This window comes from Calonectris borealis, chromosome 3 (assembly GCF_964195595.1).
Source record: "Calonectris borealis chromosome 3, bCalBor7.hap1.2, whole genome shotgun sequence".
Taxonomy (NCBI): domain Eukaryota; kingdom Metazoa; phylum Chordata; class Aves; order Procellariiformes; family Procellariidae; genus Calonectris; species Calonectris borealis.
The window spans coordinates 56,923,560-56,946,720 of NC_134314.1; the positions used below are offsets into that span (position 1 = coordinate 56,923,560).

The 23,161-nt window shown below is 35.9% G+C and overlaps 1 protein-coding gene across 2 annotated transcripts in view; it reads right to left on the reverse strand.

Moving 5' to 3' along the window:
* FAM184A (family with sequence similarity 184 member A) overlaps positions 1-23,161 on the reverse strand; it is an 80,462-nt gene that overhangs the window by 13,780 nt on the left and 43,521 nt on the right. Inside the window, exons 7-13 of one of the 2 annotated variants that reach the window (XM_075145741.1) lie at positions 21,827-21,988; positions 19,804-19,925; positions 19,456-19,606; positions 7,415-7,456; positions 2,639-2,851; positions 1,326-1,479; positions 795-922 (exon numbers count right to left, since the gene is read on the reverse strand). In XM_075145741.1, the coding sequence (XP_075001842.1) occupies positions 795-922; positions 1,326-1,479; positions 2,639-2,851; positions 7,415-7,456; positions 19,456-19,606; positions 19,804-19,925; positions 21,827-21,988 (972 nt within the window). The remainder of the gene's footprint in view (positions 1-794; positions 923-1,325; positions 1,480-2,638; positions 2,852-7,414; positions 7,457-19,455; positions 19,607-19,803; positions 19,926-21,826; positions 21,989-23,161) is intronic. The other variant, XM_075145742.1, reaches the window with a different exon arrangement.

Here is a 23,161-nt window from a genome sequence, read left to right on the forward strand (position 1 = left end):
CAGTAAATCAATCCTGAAAAGCCTATTGTATAAGCAAATAAAGAAGTAATTTTCTGGTCCTCTTATCCCCAGGAGTCTGGCTTCCTTTCAATAGAGATCAAGCTTTGAATTTTTAGTTACTACTAGAAAAACTGATTGTGTATGAAGTGAAAAGTGAACAATAAAAGCAAATGAATCAGTTCGCTGCTGAAAGCAAAGGTAGTCCATACTGGCTTTGGGATTTGGGGGTTTGTTTTGTTTTTTTTTGGTTTTGGGTTTGGTTTTTTTTAATAAACAGTTGCAAGCTGTTATGTCGTCTTCTCTGCCTTCTTTAGATGGTAATTTATCTTTTCCAATTTGGCTCCTGAAAAAAAAAAGATACTAAGCTACCTCTTAAGTTTGAAGCAATCATTTTGTTTTCAGCACCCACCTCCTAGCCACATCACTTAGGCTTCGGAGAGAAACAGCTCTTTCCTTTTTAAGTTCTGCTGGCAGCTGAGGACGAGTAGAATTTTGCGAGAATCGGCACTTTCCTCCCACAGCAAGCCAGTGTGCTCCCAGATGGCTGCACAATTCTGAGAGGAAACTGCCTGAGAAGGGAGCCTTTGCTAGGCTTCGAATGAAGTTTGTTGAAGGAAGAAAAAGCTAACCAAGGAAGTTTAGGTAAACTGGTAGGGATGCATTATCTGCTAGTGCTGGCTGACTTTCAAGGATTACATGTTTGTTGTTTGTTCACAACAGCTCTTGCCTCCAGCTAAGAGAAAACGAATACTGACTATGCAATTTTACAGTCAGTTGCCAGCAACGCCTCCTACCTGTCGCCTGCCGAGTTCTATGCTTCTTTCAAGCTCCATTTTGGCAGCTACCAGTTCTTGTTGATGGTTGTGCCTTAGCTGGTCAATTGCTGCTGCATGTTGATGATTTAGCTCTGAGCGCAAGGAAGCTAGTTACCATAAACAAAAAGAAAAGTTTATTTTGCAAATGTTTACATTAACAGTAACAGTCCAGCTCTGTCAAGTATTGCTGCTGACCTAACACACACTGTTTACATCAGCTAAGCAACTGTCCTGTCATTCTATTCCTGTTACTTTCTGAAACATTCTCCATCACGAAATTTGGTCGCTTACTCCTTCCAAAAAAACTTGAGGGTAAGATTTTTCAAAAGTGAACCGTTTGCTCTTACCTGTTAAAGTATATACTGATTTTAAGAAGAACAACTAGGTCAACATTGAATGACTCTGAGATACACTACAGTGTTATAATACACACACACATATACGTGCATGTATATTTGTATGAGTAGAAATAATGTTTTTGACCCACTTGCAAATTTGAAAATAGTATACCTAACATAGCTTTTCCTTCATCCTCCAGCTCAAATCGTAGAGTCTGAAGTTCCTGTTCCATCTCCAATTTGAAACCTTCCATGGCTTGTTTATGTGTTTCTTTCAGTGCCTGCAGTTCTTCTGAGTGCTTCTGTTGTAAACGTTCTTCTAATTCCTGTGAAATCAAAATTGACAAAATCTATTCTATACCAGCTTAGGGAATTTATAAAATATTAAACACTAAACAACTGGCAACAAAAAGCAGGCATTGGCATACTCTAGAAATTATTAAAAATGCACTAATATTGCTCATATTTTCTTCTCCCACTAAGTTATCCTACTACTATATTTTTTCTTTTCAGTGGCTGATGGTTATCAAGATTACCCGTGCACAAAAACTCTGTTCTGCTCACAGTTGGAAAAGAGGAGAAAAAAAAAAACAAATATGGATATATTTACAATAGCAAGCAATGTGATAAGATGCAGAACCATAGATGGGTCTAGTGTGCACGCAATACACGTTTGGGGATTTTTGCTCTCCGTTGACACGCATGTTTATTCCCTATTGAAGTGTATGAAGCATAATGTTCCTGGTGCGCATTTTCTAGTTCCATTTCAAACAAAAGGAATCCACCTTGTGTGCTCCAAGACCAGTCTATGATGTGAACCAAAGTACATTAAGTGGGGACAACGGGAAAACTGATTGCAAAGGAACACTGTAGATCTGAACTTAAAAAAAATCTAAGACACATACGCTATTAAGTACCATGCACTGCCAAAATTTCAATTTTAAAGCTGGTTTAGTCAAGGTTTTAAAAAAATATCTTGGGTGTGACATTGTTCTGGACATGAAAATTATCTTGCAAATTGCAGACATAATTTATACCATTTTTAACGTATTGAAAATATAAAATACATTACAAAAGGAGTCAATTGACAGGAAATATCAGAAAACACACGCGAAATTAGGTAATTAGAATGGAAAATACAGAGAAAGCTATTCTAAATCAAACCTAGAATATAATGTTATGGATAACAATATCAAACTACTGTAAAGAAACGTATGTGTTGATAATAATTTTACATATTTATACACCCATATATATGCATATACTGGTAGAGTATAAAGCAAGACATGAACCAATGCCAGTATTAGACATGATTTTCAATGTCTTAATCAGATTTAACCGGATAAAAATGTTACTATAAGACATCAGCTGAAAAGGAAATTTAGTAGTTATGCAGATACTTTTCTTTACTAATTCCAACTGTGTACATAAATTGCTAAAATGGCAACATTCTCTGCATAATTCAGAATATCCATACGAACATGCCTTTTGTTCTTGCTCTTTCGTTTCCTCCATGTTTTGAAAGGCAAGGATATGGGCTTCCTGAAGTGACTTATGCCTTTGCTGATGCTCCTCTTCTAATTCCTGGATCTCCTGAGTCAGTCTCTGTCGCTCCTGACTGAACTGGGCTTGTAGCTGTTGCAAAGAGCTCTGTGACTGGGAAAGCTGCATCTCCAGATTCTGCTTCAGTAAGGAGATCTAACCCACAACAGAATGGCAAATATCCATTAGTCATTAATACTAACATCAACTCTGAAAAAAACACTCAAAAGAAGAAACCACTTGAAATTTTAAAGCCAGAACGTTAACTAAAAGACAGACAAGCAATGTCATCCATCTACTGAATTTGTTGTTAATATTATATCTCAGAGATATAATAATTGCATTTAAATAGTTTTGTAAGGGTTATCACATCTGTCAGCTCATACTACAGCACTACCTATAACAAAATTTTTCATGGCCAAATTATCAAAATTTACTTCTAGGTTTTGTATAAAGATCAGTAAAAATGACACTATCAGGGTCTGAAATCAAATACTTGATTGTTAATATAAACTATTCTTCAGGGAAACATCACGTCAATTCTGTAAGGAAAATCCTGGAGTTGATAGGGGAGGATAGCCTGTGACATCTAGATTGATTGATTTTTGTATCTTTTGATATGATATGGTCCTATCTTACTGGTAGTTTTCTCATTTAAAAAAAAATGGTAGCATACCACTCTACATCACAAATAAAATGTTACGCTTGATGCATACTCCTTGAAGAAGTCCCATTTTCTTTTTATAATAATGCTATACTTTGTTCTTCACATCACATAGCATCTTTTCAGACTGAAAATATTAAACCTGTCTTCCCTTTAGAGCCAAACACAGAAAGAGATCTTCCAATTCTGGAAACAAGATTTAACCAAAAGAGAATTTTGCTACAGTGACTCAAAGGAAGGGAAAATAAAATTGCCACGTGACAAAGAATTTTAATCAGTAAAGATACTTTTCAAGCCTCAGAGCATTACAGAAAATTGAATTATAAATGAAAGTCTGATAGTGTCATTTGATTCAGCATATCTTAAAATTAATTATGACAAATTAATAACGACATTGCACATCAATTTATTGATTTACAGAACATTAAAACCCACCACTTAACAAAAAATTAATAGCAGCATACCAAGGACAACTTGCAGCATGATCATTATTGTCGAACATGTGGGGTTTTTTTTCAGAAGGACACAGCTTAAGCAGATTTGAAAGAAAAAAGCTACATTTAAAAGGAAAATTAGCACTAAAACAAAACAAGCAAATTAATTTGAATGAAATGAGTATGGCTCGTTGCATTTCAAATTCACCAGGTCTTTGTGCCTGGGCATATATACTCTACCTTCTAAGTATACTGTATCAACAGTATTTTACTTCAGATACCTTTGAAACAGATTAGCTACAACTGAAGGAGTATAGTGAAGGCCTATACTACATTCTGTAATCTAAACTATATATGTAAAAACCTTTTACTAAGTACATTAAATATAAATATCACATACAAATTGTACAGTGTCAGACCAAAGTTTTGTCTAATCTCCTGTTCTGCCTCCAGAAATGGCCAGCCCGGGTTACCCAGGGAAAACAAGGTCAAGGCACAAATGTGGGGATCTTGACTCTGAAGTCTACCAGCATCCAGCAATCTTTCCTAAACCAGAAGAGGTATTTTGGGGCAAATTCATGGAAGAAATATCAATTAAATACAACCACTATCTGAATCCATAAAAGCTTTTAGTATCCACAATATCTGTGGCGAGTTCCATATAGATGTGCCAATTTGACATGATGACCTCTAATACTTGTAATGGAAAGGAATCAAAAGAAGTTCCCTTTTCATTTATTCTATTCTACTCAAGTTTCTGTACATCTCCATCATTTCCCTCCTTATGCCCTTTTCCATATTAAACAGTTTTGGCTTAATGAGTCACTCCTTGTATGAAAGCTCCTCTTCTACTTTTTTTTTTTTAAGATTAGGAGACCAAAACAGCATAAGGTATTTAAAATGAGAGTAAACTCTGGTTTTAGTGGTTTATATGGTTTTACGTGTTATGTTCTCTGTTTCTCTCCTATATTCCTAATGTTTTATTTGCTTTTGTGACTCCTGCTGAGCACTGAGGTGATGTTTTCATAGAATTACGTATCATAGTCCCCAAACCTACTCTCTAGTTGTAACAGGTCAAGGTAAGGTTCATCATTTTACACAAGAAGTTAGAATTTGGTTTTTTTTCCTTGTGTATCACTTTGCATTTATCTACACTGAATTTCATCTGCCTTTTTATGGCCAAGTCCCTTGGCTTTTTACACCTATTCTATAATTTTTCAGCCAGTCTTTGTCCTTCTCACCCTGAATAACTTTTTATAAGCTGCAAACTTTCCCAGCTTACTTATTAATAAACAACCTGCAAAAGAAAGTATGTTGAACGTCAGTGTAACTCCACTGATAATCTACCTTCACTGTGGTAACACTGTATTTAATATCTAGCTTTCAAACAGTTACTTATCTATACAAAAACCTCCCTCTCCTATTGTGGAGTTCTAGTCTCCTCAGAAGCCCCGGAACTTCTCAGCCAATCTCTTTCCGCATACCATGGCCAGGGCTGCCATGCCGGTCAGACAAACCAATAACGCAATCACATATTGTATTCTTTCTCTTCCACCCTAGAAATTCACCCCACTGATGCGGTTACTTTGCACCATGCAACTGCCAGCATGGCCAGCTCTGAATTTTCACCTACGTATCATCATCTGGTATTGCAATCTGCTATTGTCTTCCTTCTCCAGAAAAACCAACCAACCAACCAACCAACCTATCTTATCTAAACTCCCCTTTGATCTACTCACATCCCCATCTACTCTAATTCACCCCACGTTCACTGTTGGGCCCTTCTCTCTTTCCCCACCTTTCTGTAACCTCATACCTACCTGGGTCCTTCTTGTCACCTGCAAGCCTTGCCTTCATTTCCTGTTTCTCTGCCAGACTACACCTAGAGAAAGCCAGACCCTGTCTGGAGGTTTGCTTTTTTCCCCTGTGCTTTTAGGTAACTCTTACGTTTCTTTAGATTACCTCTGCTCCTAAACTCTCAGGTTTGTTGGGTTTTTTTGTTTGTTTCCCTGAGACCACTAAGGCTACTTGGCTCTAGCCCTTCTACTCCTTGTCTTCCATCCACCCCATACTCCTGTATCTCTCCCCCTCCTCCTCCCCTCCTTTGCTCTTTTTCTTCTTCCTAACTCCATTTTTAGTATCATAGGAATGTGCACTTCGGGTAGTCTTAAGAGATTATTCAGTCCAGTTCTTTGCACTAGGTGGGAACACAAATTACTGCTTAAAAAATCTTGTATGAAGGAAATCCCACAATTTTCACTCAGATTCTCTTCCTCCTCCTGTGAGTGCCTGTGGCAGAAACACTGAGATACTGGACAGATGTTCTGTCCACTCTTACTTGTCCCTTCCACCATGTTTCTGTCCCTCAGGTTTCTCACCATTGCCCTGTCCCGTTCACCATGGCCATCAGGAGGTACAATTCTAGGGGAAGTCCTGCTCAGTCCTGCAGAACCTCAAGTAATTTAATCATCATACTTTAAAAAGCCTTTCATGATAACACTCAAATGGAGTTAACCACAGTATCTTAGTCAAATTTTTATTAAGATGACACGAAAAAACGTATTTTTGGCTTGAAGTTAAATCTCTCTCTCATTTAAGTTCCTGCTCCAAATTCTGATAATTCTCAGTATATCATTTATAAACATTTTTAGCATGGGCCAAGGGCAAAACAATTTTCTTTTCATTTCTTTTTTGGAAATGCAGAAAACATTTTAACTGAGATGACCAAGAAAAGTCTGACATCTGGCCAGGAAGCCATCTTAGAAGATATCAGGAATACCCTTCTCAAGCACAGTTTACACTTCCACCAGATTAAAGTGACTGCAAAACTACAGCCTGAAATGAGTCAATCTCTGAGGATGCCTATTTGCATCGATAGACTATACAGAAAACAAAGGACAATGAGGATTAAATGATTCTAACAAGCAAGTCAGATTAATCTACCCTTCTAATAATAATTTTGAAAGTACATCAAATATTAAAAATCTGACAGTTATTTTTAGAAGAGAACACAATTTTACATATGATTTTGATTATTCAGTACATATACTGATATCCTTAAGTGCACATTTTTGAAAACATTAGTGCCTCCCTTTGCACGTCTTTGGAGCATCCCTTTTGTATACTCCTGTATTGACGATTCAAAAGAAAACACTCTAAATATTATTCTCTGAACTTCCAATACTTTTATCCAAGGTTTTAGCGTATTAAAACCATTGGTAAGAATTTTAAAAATAAAAAAAAATAGAAAGAAAGAATATTTTGGCTACAATTATGAATTGCACTGCAAAACTGCAAATTATAATACAGCATCAATCTCATGCTTTGTAGAAAGCTCTGCAATACACATTTGCACTGCCCACAAGCTTGCTTGCTTTAACAATGACATAAAAATGCTGCTTATATTATGACCATGTACGTAGTGTTTGATGTCCAGTGATGCATACATTTACATAGATGAATGGATGCAGTACACAAGCTTTTTATAACTAGCGGCAAACGTTCTCCTCTCAAATATTACCATGTCTTTTATTTCATAGGCTAAAGCAGACTGCTACAGGATATGCAGATTTATTAGTGCAAACATGCCCTGTTTACAAGCTGTAAGTGCAAATCACTTACATTGCTGATAGATTTATGCAAAGCTTCACCGAGACAGTGCCGCTATGAAGAAAAGATCACAGGAATAAAGGGAAACATTCAGAAATCAACTAAGTAAAAGAAAAAGGGATAAGGAAGGGAGAGTAAAACATAGAACATTAATTATAATTTGATCAGGGAAAAATAAGTTGAAAACTATCTGGAAAAACAATATGAATACGTTGCTTTGACTTAATATATAAACTACTGAAAACAGAACAGAATGATGCATTTTCCTGTGTTATGTTTTGAACATACAGGATAGCGTTATCTCTTCAACATAATGTTACCACATACTCATATATTACGCAGCTGAACTCTTTTGAAATTATCCAACTGTTTTCTCTTCTCCTTTATGGCAAATAATTTTGGGAAGAAATCATTAAGTACACTAATTTGCATTAGTATTAGAAAAGATGTTACATAAGGACTCAATTAACAGTCAGCTGTGTCTCTGAAATATCACAAGCATAGTAAACACGTAATATTAAAGATCAAATTTCACTACTAAAGGGTGGAAAATGAGTTTAGTCTGTAATGAATACATATTTATATTAAAATACTTCTTTTATTTTTCTTAAAATTCAGAATGAGATGGGTACATAAAAGACTCTTCCTGAAAGTCTCCAGCAAAAAATGACTTAATGTACCACTTATACTAGTGTTGATTGCTAATGAAAAGTAAAAAATAAAAACATGTTGCCAAGTAAATGTTCCATATGAAATATTATTGATCATACAAATCATATATATCATTCATATATATATATTAAAATGCCTGTGCGTTTATATATATGAATGGTGTAGACAGGTGCACACACACGCACACAATAGAGTCATCAGAAATTAAGTGAGAGCAATTTCAAATCCAGCATGACTAATTTCCCCTTTTGGCATAGGTCAGTCAAGAAGATGGCTTTCTCCAGGAGACAGCAGGTATTTTGACACCAGCTTGGAAGCCAATAGTTGGGAACTTTCAGATAATACTTTGTCAAAATACAAAAAGAAGAAATTATTATTTGTTCTCCTGAATCTACAAAAAGGCACAACATAAAAATGTGTTATTGTGGAATATCCAAAACTATCTCATTAAAATTTTAAGAGAGTTCCAAGCAACAATTTTCTATGCAAGGGCCTAACACTAGGAGGCACCATACTCCAGTGGACAAGACAACAGACTGGCATCTTACAGCTCTGATTTAACACCGGCTTTTGACAGTGCCAATCTAAACAAATCCACCTATTTTTTCTGTGCTTCCTTTCCCATCTGTCTGGTTTATTTAGAGGAGAAGCTGTTAAGAGCAGGAATGATCTCTTGCTAAATAAATGTTCAGTTTCTAGAATGTTTGGGACTTGATTTTGATGGACATATCTAGGCACCATTGTAGTACAACTAAGAAATATGTATAACATATATTTAGATTTCACACCTGAAGCAGAAAGATTAGTAATGTTCTACACTGAAAAGAAATTCCAAGTAAAAATACTTTTAGGAAGCTATATTCTGAGTCTACCCTATTAAAAAGACCATTTAAGAAAGTGAGATTTGCCCCCTGCTGCTTGCAGAATAACAGATTTCTTTCACCAAGAAAGAAACTGGTCTTGCTTTACTGTCAAACTGATCTTATAACTAAAAGTATTAAGATGGGCTAATGATTTTAATACATGTGGTTTCATCAAATTTAAAAGTTTTCAGAGATCTGGAAAACAGATGGAATTAAAATGGACTTTTGTTGAAGGTTCTAGACTAAAACTCTCCAGTTAAGTTCAGTATTTAGATTTGTCATAGATTTCTTAGGCTACTTCACTCAAAGCAATCTTTCTGCAACCCACATTTCCTGATTGTGAAATGAGAACAGTAATTATCTTGTGCAAAAAAAAAAAAAAATATTAAATGCTCAGATCTTATTGGCAAAAAGCAGATCATGCACAGACCAAAAAAAAGTTATTTTTAGTAAAGCTAAACTTATATGTTTGACATTCCTACATCTTCTAAAAAGACACACAGCAATGTTGAATATATAGTAAATATAGCTTATTGATTTTTAACAAAACTTGAAATATACAAGTACTTTATAATCTGAAAGTCTAAGTATCATATCACTATTCAAAAGCATTTAAATATAGGACAGCTAGCTAAACATCAGTCCTGGAAAAGAGTGGAAGAGAAGATTTAAGAGTCAATCAAGAAAGACTTCAAGTGTGAAAATAAGATGATTTTCAGCCAACATAACAATGGAATAAAGCCCTGCTACAGAAAACCTGATTTCTTGCTTTGACAACACTACGAACTTCAGTAATAAACGCTACTGTACAGAAATAATGCTTAAGAGGTCTTTTTAATGGTATTCAATTTATTATCATATGAGATTTTTGTCAAAAAATGTGTGCTTATACAGTATTACTGAAGGATATTTTAAAAGATCAAAACCAACTTATAAATCTCAAAAACTGCTGGTGGTGAATCATCACTGAAATCAAACAGGGATTCACTAGGATTAATACTAAACCTCACTGCAATTTATTATTTTCATCCTTTATTAGATAGTAAATAATTTTCATTAAATACATACATGATAGAATAGAAAGTTAGAATTATATAGGCTAGTCAATTGGGATGGGGGCTGATTCCAGCAAAATGTGTAGCAATATAATCAGATGCAGCTCCATATTGAAAAGTATGCAGACACATTCACAATGGAGAACTCCAAAATAAGTCTGGTTGAAGTATTATTAAGAAATTCCATAAAAATTCAAAGTGTTCTCATGACTACTTCCACAGCAAGATCCATGATCTGGGTGAAAAAAGCAATGAGAAGCAATAAGAATGCAGGCATAATTGTTACTCTCTTTATTTCTGTGATGGGGAGAAGTGATGAGAAAAAAAAAAGGAGAACGTGCGTTTAACTCTCACTATTTCTACAGGTTGGAAATCAAGATTATTGGTTTGTGAGTTTATTGTGATATGAGAAACCCTTGCTCAATTGTCTTTGAAATCAGGCTTCACAGATACAGGACATCCACATGAATCAGTTTGTTTCTTGGAAGTATAGGAACTTCTGAAAACACATCTTTATTTCATATATACGTATTAGCTGTCCTGCTTTTACTTGATTTTGTGGTCTTGTTTTTCAGTATAAGTATTGTCTTCACCCTCAGCATATGCACAGCTAAGCCTCAGATGTAACCAAGAGAACTTCCTAGTGACCCAGAGGAACAGCAAAGAAGTTGCTGCATCTTTAGAACCTACTGATCATTGTGGGCCACACAGCAAGACTGAAAGACCTTTAATGCAAGACACGGAAAGATTTGTATTCCTACCTCTATTTCAACATCTCTCCTACAAGAGCTGAGTTTTCAATTTAGTTGGGCCACTTTGTGTTGTAGTAAAGCATAGATTTATAGATTTGAAACTATTCAAGCTTTGGGTTTGCTTACTGTAATGAACAGTTGCTGGTGTTCCCATCACGACTGTCACAGGGACCACACTAGTGATCAAACAGTGTCATTTTCCTCCAGAAGGAAATTTACTGCACCACTGACATTTTCACATTTTCGTTCAGTTGCATTGTTTCCTGCAGAACGTTAGCTTATTGGATGCATAGAATTTCTCTCATTTCATTGTTTCTCTTGGCTAAAAATTACTTTCAACCAGATTACAGAGGCTTGACACTGAATTTCAGCATCAGTCTTCATGTCACCCAAAGATCAGTTATGTAACACTTTTTTTCATTGATATTTCAATGTCAAATTTTGTCAAGATCTGACTTTGGTATACAGTTTACTGAGTTTTCAAAACACTGCTGGCAACAGAAATTCGTGTGTAATTCCTGAGACCCTAACTGGGGAAGATCCAACTTTATCTGTTGTATCAAAGCAGATCTAGATTGCTATGCAGTCTTTGCCTCATTTTAAGAATGACCTCCAATAGATGCTGCTAACCTTTCTGAAGAAGAAAACCTATGTGCATCCATCAGATGTTAGTAAAAGAAACTAGTTTCCAAAACGCCTACTGAAGAAGCTGAAGGGACCTTTGGCATAAGTCAATTTTATCCAGCTAATAACAACGACAACCCCAGAACTCTCCCTCGAGATGCTTCTTGGTTTGAAGAGAAAGACTGATTTGTCAGCAGACGCCCTGTTGTCTCTGGCTGCCTGGTGCTTACGTGACAGATGACTCTGCAAAGATTTGGAAAGCAGCTGTTTCTTACTACAGCATTTTGTACTTGGCTTGAGGCTTGTGACATGCTATGAATGGAAGAGCTGCATCAAAGTTTGCCCTGTCTGACTGGTAAGAAAAATCAGCATTTAGAGCCCCTTCCCCTTCCTCTCTGTCAAAACCCAACAGTTTTCTGTTGAGAAAAAATGAAGTATATATAAGGCATTCTGAAATATATAATTATTTCTGGGATCTAATTGGTCCTGATTTCCTCCTGTTTTTGTAGCAACCCTGAGTGAAGATGCTGTGTCCAGGCTATCACAAGGTGGTAATTATCCTGTTGCTTTAAAAAGATGGAGCTCTTCTCTTTTCCAGTTGTAGAATTCTACCAAACCGCTAGGCAAAATGCCTAGGTATTCTGACATATTTTTACCTGTTCAGATTTTGGATTATATGCTTTTAATGACAAACTGCACGTTCAATGGTCAAGGTAAAAAATGTTTTGAATAGAGAGGATCATTTGAATCTACTGATAATTTTTAAAGTTTTTGGAATGGTACTAGAGCTTCATTTAATTTTACTTATTTGTCATAATGCTGTCAGGATTTTAAAGATTATATATGCATCTTGGCTAATCCTTCCTGGAGCACAGAGGTATCTGTCAAAAAGTGCCCTTAATACAGAATTTTATTCATCTGCTGAATGTCAAACAAATTTTGCCGCACCTAATACGTTATCTCACATTCCTCCATGTCCACTGTTTTCACTGGTTTTGAACCTATGCAAAAGCTACTTGAGCAGCTATCTTCCAGAGCAAACAGGTAATGTTTTAAAACTAGACACTTGCCAGAGTCTTCATCTTACATTTAGGGGAAAAACATATACAGATATAGGATTAACATTTGATTTGAGGAATGGTATTACTGTTGGATTTGGCTTAGATTTCTATTTACCAGTTTTGGAAGTGTAAACTTAACTTCAAATATCAAGCTAAACTCTTTTCTGACTCATGCATCGTTAATTACATACTGTAATAATAATTTAATGTTCTTTTCATCCATTGACAGGTAGAATTAAGTAATCAAGTCTTTCAGTCTCCTCCAGATGTACTAACTATAACACTGCCAAACAAAAACTGGTAATATAAAATTCCAATTAAAAGTTTATGATCAGATAAACAAGTTTCTTTGGATATGAAGATACCGTAATTTCAAACATCAGCCTAGATGTATTTTTAAATTTAAACACAACACCATGAGAGAAAAAAATTAAATGAAGAAGAAACCAAAAAAGAGAGGTGAAAAAGAAGTCCAGTAACACATTTATTCTTAAACAGAGCAACAAAGCTAACATTTGTTAGTATTCCGACTGTATCCCACTGAAAATACTTTGAAAACTCTGATTTGTTCTGTTGCTTTTGTTTGTCTGTATGGCTGGGTAGCTCTTAATTGTAAATGGTCTTTAATGAATTTCCTCTGTTACATTCAGATCTTTTAAACAAAGAGTAAAACAATGAAGAGAGTGCAGTACAGGCTGAATGGGCTCACCATAACTAAAAGCTCAGAAAAAGAGATACTACAGCTGGATCTTAGGCATTTGTTTTCATGTTCAAGCTTCAGAGAAAACTACAATGACCAATCTGGATATAATAAAGGCACCAACCAATCTTCAGGGTCACATCTCTGCATAGAACAGGGAGCCCAAAACAAGGGGGGATTCTTTATTAAGAAGTACAGACAGTCATGAAACAAACAGGGGGGAAGTACCCTCAACAGATGGCCCTCTGAAGGCTGCAGTGACTCTGGATTACATGATTATTCACATGCTCATGTCCAATAGTTTTTGACGTGCTTAAAGCATAGGTTTCCCACTCAGAATACGGGAGTACCAATTCTTCTAAATCAGCAGTGAGGGGCAGGATGTTTACAGACACTGGATCTAGGCAGAAACTCCCAAAGCTCCCCTGACTCTCCGTGATGCCCACAGGAGCTGCAGCACAGTCCCATTAAGACCACAGTTTTGAGAGCTGTAGTCACTTCTGAAAGTTTCCAAGAGCTGCAGAAAGCCGTGCCCCTTTGGAAAAACAACAAATATCTACAGATAAAAGAAGAGGAATAAAACCTTACCCTGAACTGCATTCCAGGTGCCCTCTGTTCTTTGCTCCCACCTGATTTTTCTTTTCATTCTTTTGGATTTCAGCATTTTAGATTTTTAAGTGCTTTTTAAATCTTGCCCAAAATCCCTTACCATCCACTAGATGTCATGCCCTACTAGTATTATTGAATACAAGAATGACCAAAGAGAATTAGGGGGGAGTTACCTGAAATTTACCTCCTCTCTGTTTCTTTAGACAGTGTGTTCAGGACGATATCAAGTGAAAGGAAGCAGAATAAAGTGATTCTGTGCTGAAAGTTAATCTCACTTCTTTCAGGAAGCAGATATAGGGTATGTGCAGGTTTTCTCTTGTAGAAGTTTCCAGCATCCCTTCAAAAGCAAATCTTCTAAAGCAAGGATTACCCAGGCTGTGGAACAGGCCAGTAATCCTTGTGCTGGGGAAAGAATGTAGCGTTTCCCGATTCTGCTAAGGTGGATGCACGTCAGCTCTGCAATAAGCACCTCCGCATAGGCAAATAAAGACCGAGCGATAACTACTCTCCGGTCAATGGGCATTTACAGGTGTGCATGGCTCTGTGACTTTTCTACAACACTCCACTTCATGAACAAGAGCATACTTAGTGGCCAGAGTTTTAAGATTGAGTTTGAAATTTTCTGAAAACTACAATTTAAATAATGTCTACATCAGAAGTAAATATTTACATTTTGATATATTTATATTTTTTGATCGTTTAAAAAGGAATACACCATCATAGAAACAAACTCTGAATAGGAAACTTCTACTTTTTTTTCAAAAAAGGAGAGAATCTTTGCAGCAGGAAAAATAACTAACAGTTTCCAAAGCGTATGTAGTATACTTTTGTCCATTCTCACTGTACTACTTCTAATATTTCCATTAATAGAAGATGGTATCTTCGTGTGCGAAAAGTTTACAAAGTTAAAAAGAAGAATGTCACACTAATGCTTTGTCACGTAACAGTATGAAGCTACATAAGAATGGAAAAAAACACTGACAAAAACATTTCTTTTACTGGAACACGTTTTACTGAAAAGTAAGGAAGATGGGAGAATCAACATTTGCTCAAATATAGAAAAGCCAATCTACAGTCAGAATACTTGATTCAGTTTACAGAAAGAAACATTTATCACAAGAAGAAATAGATAAGAAGAATACAGGTCTCTACAGAACCTGTACGTTTCAGTGCTCAGAACTGAAGGTTGCACAACATGGAGAGGCAGAAGAGAGAACATGCTCACGCTTTAAAAAAGAAAATTCCTGCTATTTCATCCATGGCTGTAGCCACCTCAGCAGTAAAATGTTTTTAAGAAAAGCGTTAAAAGCCCATTAAACAGCTAAGAGAAGTGGAAAAGCGCTAGCACATCTGAATTCACTACATATTTCATGAAGAAACTCACATGGACTGATGTAGAAGTACAATTTACAGGAAAAAAAAGAAAAAGCACTTTCTTTTTATGTCTTCTAGAACCACTTCTCATATCGGAGTAAGAACTACACATTTGGTCTCTAGACACTGATCTAGTTAACCTACCAATCACATTTAACTGTAGATGGTAAGTGATGCTTTGCAACCAGCAAGAATGTGTTTAAGCACTTAATCAGCTGAATAGCATTTTCTCTCAAAAGAATTATTTTACTCATAACAAAACTATATTGCTAGAATAACAATAATCCTACATGCGTTCTATGAGGGACCACTTAGCATTACTGGTATAAAAGCAAAAATATTACCTTGTTTTATACAAGAGCTAGATCTCACCTATCAAATGTGCAACCACTAGTAGAAGGTAGAAATTTGTAGATTAGTATAACATAATTAAAAAAACAGCTTAGTACACTTTATGGGCATACATTTTTTAATTGAACTTTTTTTATTTTATTTTTTTTTAAATTGTTGCCATTTATAGTTGTGTCTCTTCATTCAGTTTTTCTGGCACCAGTCAGCAGTATTCCAAGATGGGCATGTTGTGTTTTTCTACAGCCTAAGAAACTATACTGTGTCAGTTCTCTCCATTCATTTAAATGTGTTTTTTCAACACTTTGCTTACATAACCATTCATATACTTAAAAGTTAGGTGCTACACTTCTTTGTAGCTTGTTTTTAAATCAAATCTGAGATGCATCAATACATATTAGAAAATTCTGTACCCGTAGGAGTGAAAGTATATGATAAACTTATGAAGCAACACAGTATTTTCCATATTAAAAAGCATGTTATTTTCACATTTTGCACTGGACATGACACTTACCAATTTACCAAAAATAATATGTTAAGTCCTTTAAATTTAAATTACATCTGTCAAATATACATGATCTCACTTTTGCCTAGAAATAATTTCTTAAATTCCCGCCCCTGCCTGGCCCCCCCCCCCAAATAATTCATGTGCATTACATCTTTCTGGAATGCCTTATACCGCAACATAATGATAAGCATTTAATTTCTGAATTCAACCTTTCTGAACAGCATTTATACAACTAAGTGGTGAAGCTCTTTCTCAACATAAAGTTAGGAGTTTACAAATGATTTAGCAGAGACCTCGCTCTTGTGTTACTTTGATAAATCATTGTATAATATTGCTGGTATAGACCAGACCAATGCTTCAGGCGTAAAAATCTGAACTGCAGAAAGAGGAGTTAGATCTCTGCTCTCTTCCTAATTCTCACACAGACTTCATGCCTTTCAAATGGGTTTTAAATGCATCTTTCCACAAATGAAGACTGGGGCTGGGTGTAACAAATGCACAATTTTACACCCCTACTGCAGTATCTCAGGCTGTTCTAGGTCAGTGTAGCTGAAAGAAGACCGGTATGAACAGATACCCTTTGGATAAACTGAAATTTGAATTCTTCCCAATGCTGTTAACCCTCTCTCTCTCTCTATATATATATATATGTAACAGCAGAAGAATCTCACTTTTGTCACTGTTTCCTGTCTGTGGAAACTGGACTTTAAACTAGACTGTGAACCCTCTGGGGTAAAGAATCTTATTGCACATTTACAGATTGCCAAGCACAGCTAGGCTTATTGCAGTAGTTCTTGTAGCGTCAAACTGGGTCCAATGCAGTTTCCACTCAGAATATCATTATTCTAGGTTAATACAACCAAAGTCTACAGTAATCTTCGCATTATGAAACAGATACCAAAAATCTGCCACTCTTCCATAATGAAAATACTACCTTTGACTTTCTTCTATGACTAAATCTGTGGAAGAGGGGAGAGCAGTGGATGCTTGCGACCTCAATTTCAGCAAGATTTTTTACATCCTTGTATCTGATTGTATCACAATTCAGAGGGGTGGGCTAACAGACAGATGAGAACTGGCTGGTTTATCAGGCTGAAAGGGTAGCAGTTAATGGTTCACTCTACCCCGAAGCTTGTAACAAGTAGAGTTCCTAAGGCGTCTGTTCCAATACCTATTTATTTTAGTATCTTTATCAATGATCTGCAGGAAGAGACAGACAGTACCCCCACTGAGTCCGTGGACCACACCAAACGGGGAGGAGTAGAACAGGCGGTGCGGCACAGAGGAGGGGATACAATACACTGAAAGGCAGGACTGCCATCCAAAAGGACCTATATAGGTTACAGGTATGGGCCGACAGGAACCTCACAAAATTCAACAAGGATAAATGCAAAGTCCTTTACATGGGATGGACTAAGCCCCTGCACTGGTTCATACTGGGTTACAGATCTGCTTCGCATAACCTAGTTAACGGTAGGCTAAACATGAATCAGCAGTGTGGCCTGGCAGCAATGAATGCCAGCAGCTACTGGGCTTTAGCAGCAACCAGTAGTTTGAGGGAAGGGATCAGTCCCTTTGACTTGGCACAGTTGCACGTCACCTGGAGGGCACATTCTGTCTCCTCCTCCAGTTCATTCAGCTTTGGTTGCCATAGTACAAGGCAAACATTGATAAACTTGAACACGTTCAATGGAGAGCTACCACGAAGATAGCTGGGACTGGAGCATATATCCTGCTGAAGGAACTAGGTTTGTTCAGTCTAAAGAAGAGAAGGTTTTGCGGGACTTAATAGCTTTCCAGTACCTATGAGGTGGTTACAGAGAAAGTGGACCCAGCCTCGGTTACAGTGGTGTACAATAAGACAATGAGAGGCAATGATCATAAACTGAAACAGAGGAGGTTCTGTCTAAATATAAAGAAAAAACTCACTATGAGGATAATTAAGCACTAGAAGAGATTATTCAGAGAGGCTGTGGAATCTTCATCCTTGGAGGTTATTCAAGACCTGACTGGACAAAGCCCTAAACAACCTGATTCAAATTCAGTGTTGACCGATTTGAGCCGGAGGTTGCACTAGATGACCTCCTGAGGTCTCTTCCAACCTAAGTCAGTCTATGATTCTATGATTCAGGTCAGTGTAACTCTCAGAGGCTACCCTTTGTGTACTGCGATCAGGAGGAACTTACTACAAACCCATTTCTCTTTACCCATCTTGGTACGCTATGGTCTGGAATTCTCTCTCCTCCAGGTGTAATGGATAAAATGTAGATTCTTACAGAGGGAAATCAACAACCACCACCAATCCTACCAACCTGTAATACCTTTACCACCAACAATAACCTTTCGATCTTTATGAAATACCTATCCAACTCAAACACTGGTACGGAAAAGCAACAGCTGGATTTTTTTAAAAAAAAAAAAAAAGTGAAGACTCTCATGGTTTATTTTCGTATTAGTCCTCCGAACACACATGCTGTTATGAAAAGGTGCAGCTCTTTGGTACAGTAAAAGGAATGAAGAAAAAAAAAACCCAACCATTTTGCATATGCGGACTATTTCCTATGTCTGCAAATTCTCCAGTAAAACTCTCCTTATTATAGTTAGCTTTCTGAGCTTTCTGATTCCAAAATTTTTTCCATATGCAGAAAAAAATTGTTCATTTGCTATACACTAATTTTCCATTCTGAAACTGTACATTAGATTTATTATGGTATTTTTAAAAGGTAGAGATAAAGAAAGTATTTTAAAAGTATGTTAAAACTACAGAAAGTTTAACATATTCCTTTCAAATTGTACTTTCCGAGAGAAAATGCTATTTATAGGTAGAAGTAAAGAGAGTAAATGAAGCTTGGGTAAAGGCAGTAAGTGAAACTTAAAATCAAATGAATACAAGTCTTATTACATTCATGTTGTAAAAAGTAATGGACTGAGAACTTTGAAAACCTCCAGCTTTTATGTTCCTAAGCCACAAGATTTTACAAGCTTAAATTCCCTTGTCAGCAAAATAAATTGTTGTAAAAATAATGTTCAAAATCACTTAAGAGAAGACATAGCTGTAATGTGTCGTAGAAACTGAGGGACATTCTGACTTTTCAGTGACTTGTACAGCGTCATTATTGTACAGATAAGGGATACCTCCAAGTCCAAATAATTAGTATTGGTAAATATTTACAATGGAATAGGTGAGCACACAAAGAATCAAAAAAATCTTATAGTGAAGAGGTGAGATTGTCAAAACCCTCCCACTCCCCCCCCAAAAAACTGTAAAAAGTTTTATTCACATTTAGTGAAGGACATTCATATAATTTTAAGGCATCTTCATATATTACTTAAAAAGTTCGATAATGATTAGGTTTAAAAAGCATAATGCTAACAAATTTCATTTCAAAGACAGATTGTCACAACCAATTTCACGTAGTTAATTGGTAATTAACCACCAGCAACTAAATTGTAATGGCCTTCCAATTCTCAAAGAAACCATAGTTACCTGGTCTAAAAGATCTTCAACTTTTTTTTGCCATCCATCCCTTGCTGCATTTTTTTCACGTTCTTTCAGCTGCAACAGCTGAGTCATGGCTGCTTTCTTATCCTCTTCATGCTGAAGCCTCAGCTCTTCACGAAGCTTATTACATTCCTGTCTAAAAGCAAAGGTCAAATAAATAAAATGCAGCAGACCTTGTGCAAGAAGTGAAAGAGAATTAAGAACTCAGTAATAATTGGAGAAGCTAAGGTAATAGCAAACCCCTTTGTTTTACATTTCATTTGCTATTACATTTGCATGTAATACATACTTCATTTCTTATTAAAGAATAAAAGAAAAAAGAATAATACGTGCCGAAGATTTTCTGTCCATTTTATTTCCAAATCACGAGCCATTCTGTCAACTTTGAACTTTTCCTCTTCTCTCATGGCAGCAATCATTGCCTCGTGCTGCTGTCTCTCCTGATCTAGTTCTCCCTGCAAACACAAACTTCGCAATAGAGACTGATCAGCAGCAAAAAAGTATTTCAACCCTTAAATGAATGCATTTATAACAAAAATGTCAGTTACAATTGGCTCATAAAACTTGAACTATAACTTTTTCAGTGTGTAATTCCTAATTACACACAATTAACGCCTATATATTTGCTGATATTTCTTACTTGCAGAAAAGAATTCTGCATTCCTATAAAAAGCTATAAAAAGCAATTTTCCAATAAGTCATTCTGAAATTCATCTTTTCAAACCCTTTACACTGAATCACGTAATAATTTATATTGGAAAAAAACTCAAAAGGTCATCAAGTCCTGTTCAGTGCAAGACTAATTTCAGAATTACAGCAGGTTGCTTAGGTTCTTGTGTTCTTGTCAAGTATCTTTCGGACTTTTTTTTTTTTTTTTTTTAAATCAGCAAATATTCATTATTTGAATTTCCAAGCATGAGTTATCTGGAATTGATACAAAGTTCATGTATCTTCTTTCTGTTTCTTGACTGGACTAACCTGGTAGAACAGGCTTTCAGTCTGAACACAGAAAAAATTTTAGAATTCATATAAATTTCTGTTCAAATTTTACCATACTAGAATAGTATTAGGTACTAACTAGAATCCATACTTACATGAATGTTTTTCAGCAGTGGTTGCTTCATTCATGAGAAGCAAACATGGCCGCCTAAATTTAAATTAAGACTTTTTAAAGTGAAAATTTTTCTGTAGGATTTTTTCATTTATATATTTTAAAATCTTTTAAGAAAGGTGTTATTGCCAGTAACCTGCTATATATGAATATTTAAGTGTTAGAATAGGTGAAGAGATAAGAATGCAGTAGTTCATATGAACCCTTAGAGAAATTATAAAAAATAGAGAAGAAGTTATAAACTGCAATAGGGTGCACATTTAATGACCATAGCTGAAAGAAATTTAAAAAAAAAAAGTCATCAATATCCTGTTTCAGGCTGGTTTTGTTAAGAAAATAACACCGGTACGAAAACAGATTCAGGGAAATTTTTTTTTTTAATATTTGCTGCTCTACTTCAAATAATGCTGTGATCTTGTAAACGTACATTGTTTACTGAAGAAAGAAAAAGGAAAGGTTATACTTCGTATTAAAGTCAATGAGCTATTGACAGATTAACTGACAGTTCTAGATCCATCTAAGCCAACTAAAATAGCAGTATATTTGTGCTTAGAAAAATTAATTGCTTCAATTATATAAAGTGGTCACATTTTCAGGATGATAGTCTGCTATTTTTCAAGATATCATAGCACATATCTTTAAACTATTCTTAAGCATCTTCTGAAATTCTAAATTTGAGCCTGAAATGAAGACTGTGCCCATTATTTGAGGAAAACATGGTATGCATGCATACTGGGAAAAAAAAATTTAAAAGGTTTCAATGAATTCTAGAGCTATTAAGCTCTGGATCTTGTTTTGCACCAAGACATGAAACTGTCTGGAATAGCACTGGTGTAACACATATCCTTTGTTACCATTCTCATGAAAATTCTGTTAAGCCTCTGAAAAATCCAACTCTGGATATATTTTGTATGGACATACTTTGGCAGCTACAATTTATATTAACCGCAGAAAGATGTGCTTGCAGCAATATCCATTAAATACTGAAAGTGTTCTTCTGAAAACAAACCAACAAAAAAAACCCCAAAAAACAACCAACCGAACAAAACCCTCAAACCAACCCATCCTAGTTTTCCATTTTTTTTTCTCCCTGCATGAAATTAAAAGAGAAATCTCTCTTTTAATGAAGCCATATGAAGCTCCTTCAATGATGTGTACACTGTAACACTTCTTGCCATTTTAAAAACAAGACCAAAGTCACTGTGACTGTACTTTGCATGATTTATTCTCCAACATTATGGTTACCTCAACACTATACAATGAATCTGTGGTCTCTCGCAGTCTTGCTCTAGTTAATTCTAGTTCTTTCTGGAGTATTTCCTGAGCTTCTTGCAGACTAGAGATATGTCCTTCTGCAGTACCAAGGCCTTGTTCACTTTTTCGTACTAGGTCTTGCAGACGACACACCTACAACATGCAAAAAAAAAAGTAATTTACATAATATCACTAATGGCAGCCAAGTCATCCAGGTTTCATTTTCTTCCAGTAATTTCTATTTCCAGCCTAGACAAATTTTTATTCGCACAGCCTGTTCTCCTTTAATATCACTTACTGTGCATTAAAAACCAAATTCCTGTATTACGATATCAAACAGATTCAATTAAAGGATTTTTACAAGAAAAAAAATCCAACCTATGTTTGAAGCATTTTGCAAGGAAAGAGGTTACATAAAAGTTCTGAAATTATCTGTAATTTTACTGTGAGAAAGTATGTTTTATGCAAATTAAAGTTATGAGAACCATTATTTCAAAATATATAAACTCTAATCCAATGGATAAATTAACTTCTGCTACTGTATGTTTCTTCTAATGGATAAATTAACTTGTGAAGACTGCTCTGTCTTCAGTTTGCTACCTGTCCATAAATCAGCCCGTTTAAAACTCAGTCTAGCATCTGTAGAGTATAATGTGATTACTTCCCTAACTGCTATGTAACAATACACTTTTCTCTGCCTGTTTGTGCTTCAGCTCCCCATCTATAAAATGATGACACTTCTTTGCTTCAGGTAAGAATATTAGAGATTGAACATTGTTCACTAGCTGTTGGAAAGGAAAAACTTTTTAAATATGTAGGCTGGAAAATCAGAATAATGGAAGGCAGGGGGGATCAAAGAACAGCAGCTAATAGGAACTGAAGTTTTTGCAGAAGTAATAGTCTATGCCATTGCCTTTGCATGTTGAGATAAATTCATTCACAATGGGACAAGTATCCCAAGAAAAGATTAACCTTTGGTTTGCAGGTATGAACAGGTAACAGTTATAACTACTCTTTCTGTTTGTTAGCATAATTATATGCAAATACTGTTAATGACATACACAGGCACACACACACACACGCACACACCCTCCCTCCCAGAACTCTCTCCCTCTGTATGCAACCCATGGAGTGTTTAAAAAGAAGGACCCCTCCTTTCCTCTCAGCAAGGAATGCCAAATTTCTTCGGCATGACAGATCTCAGAGAAAAACTAATGTTATCTTGAGCACTTGTCTATCTTTGCATTATATACAAACAACTAGTAATTCCCTACAAAGCACTACTACCTGAAGGACAAGCCCTACATGAAAACCTGCCCCTAAAAC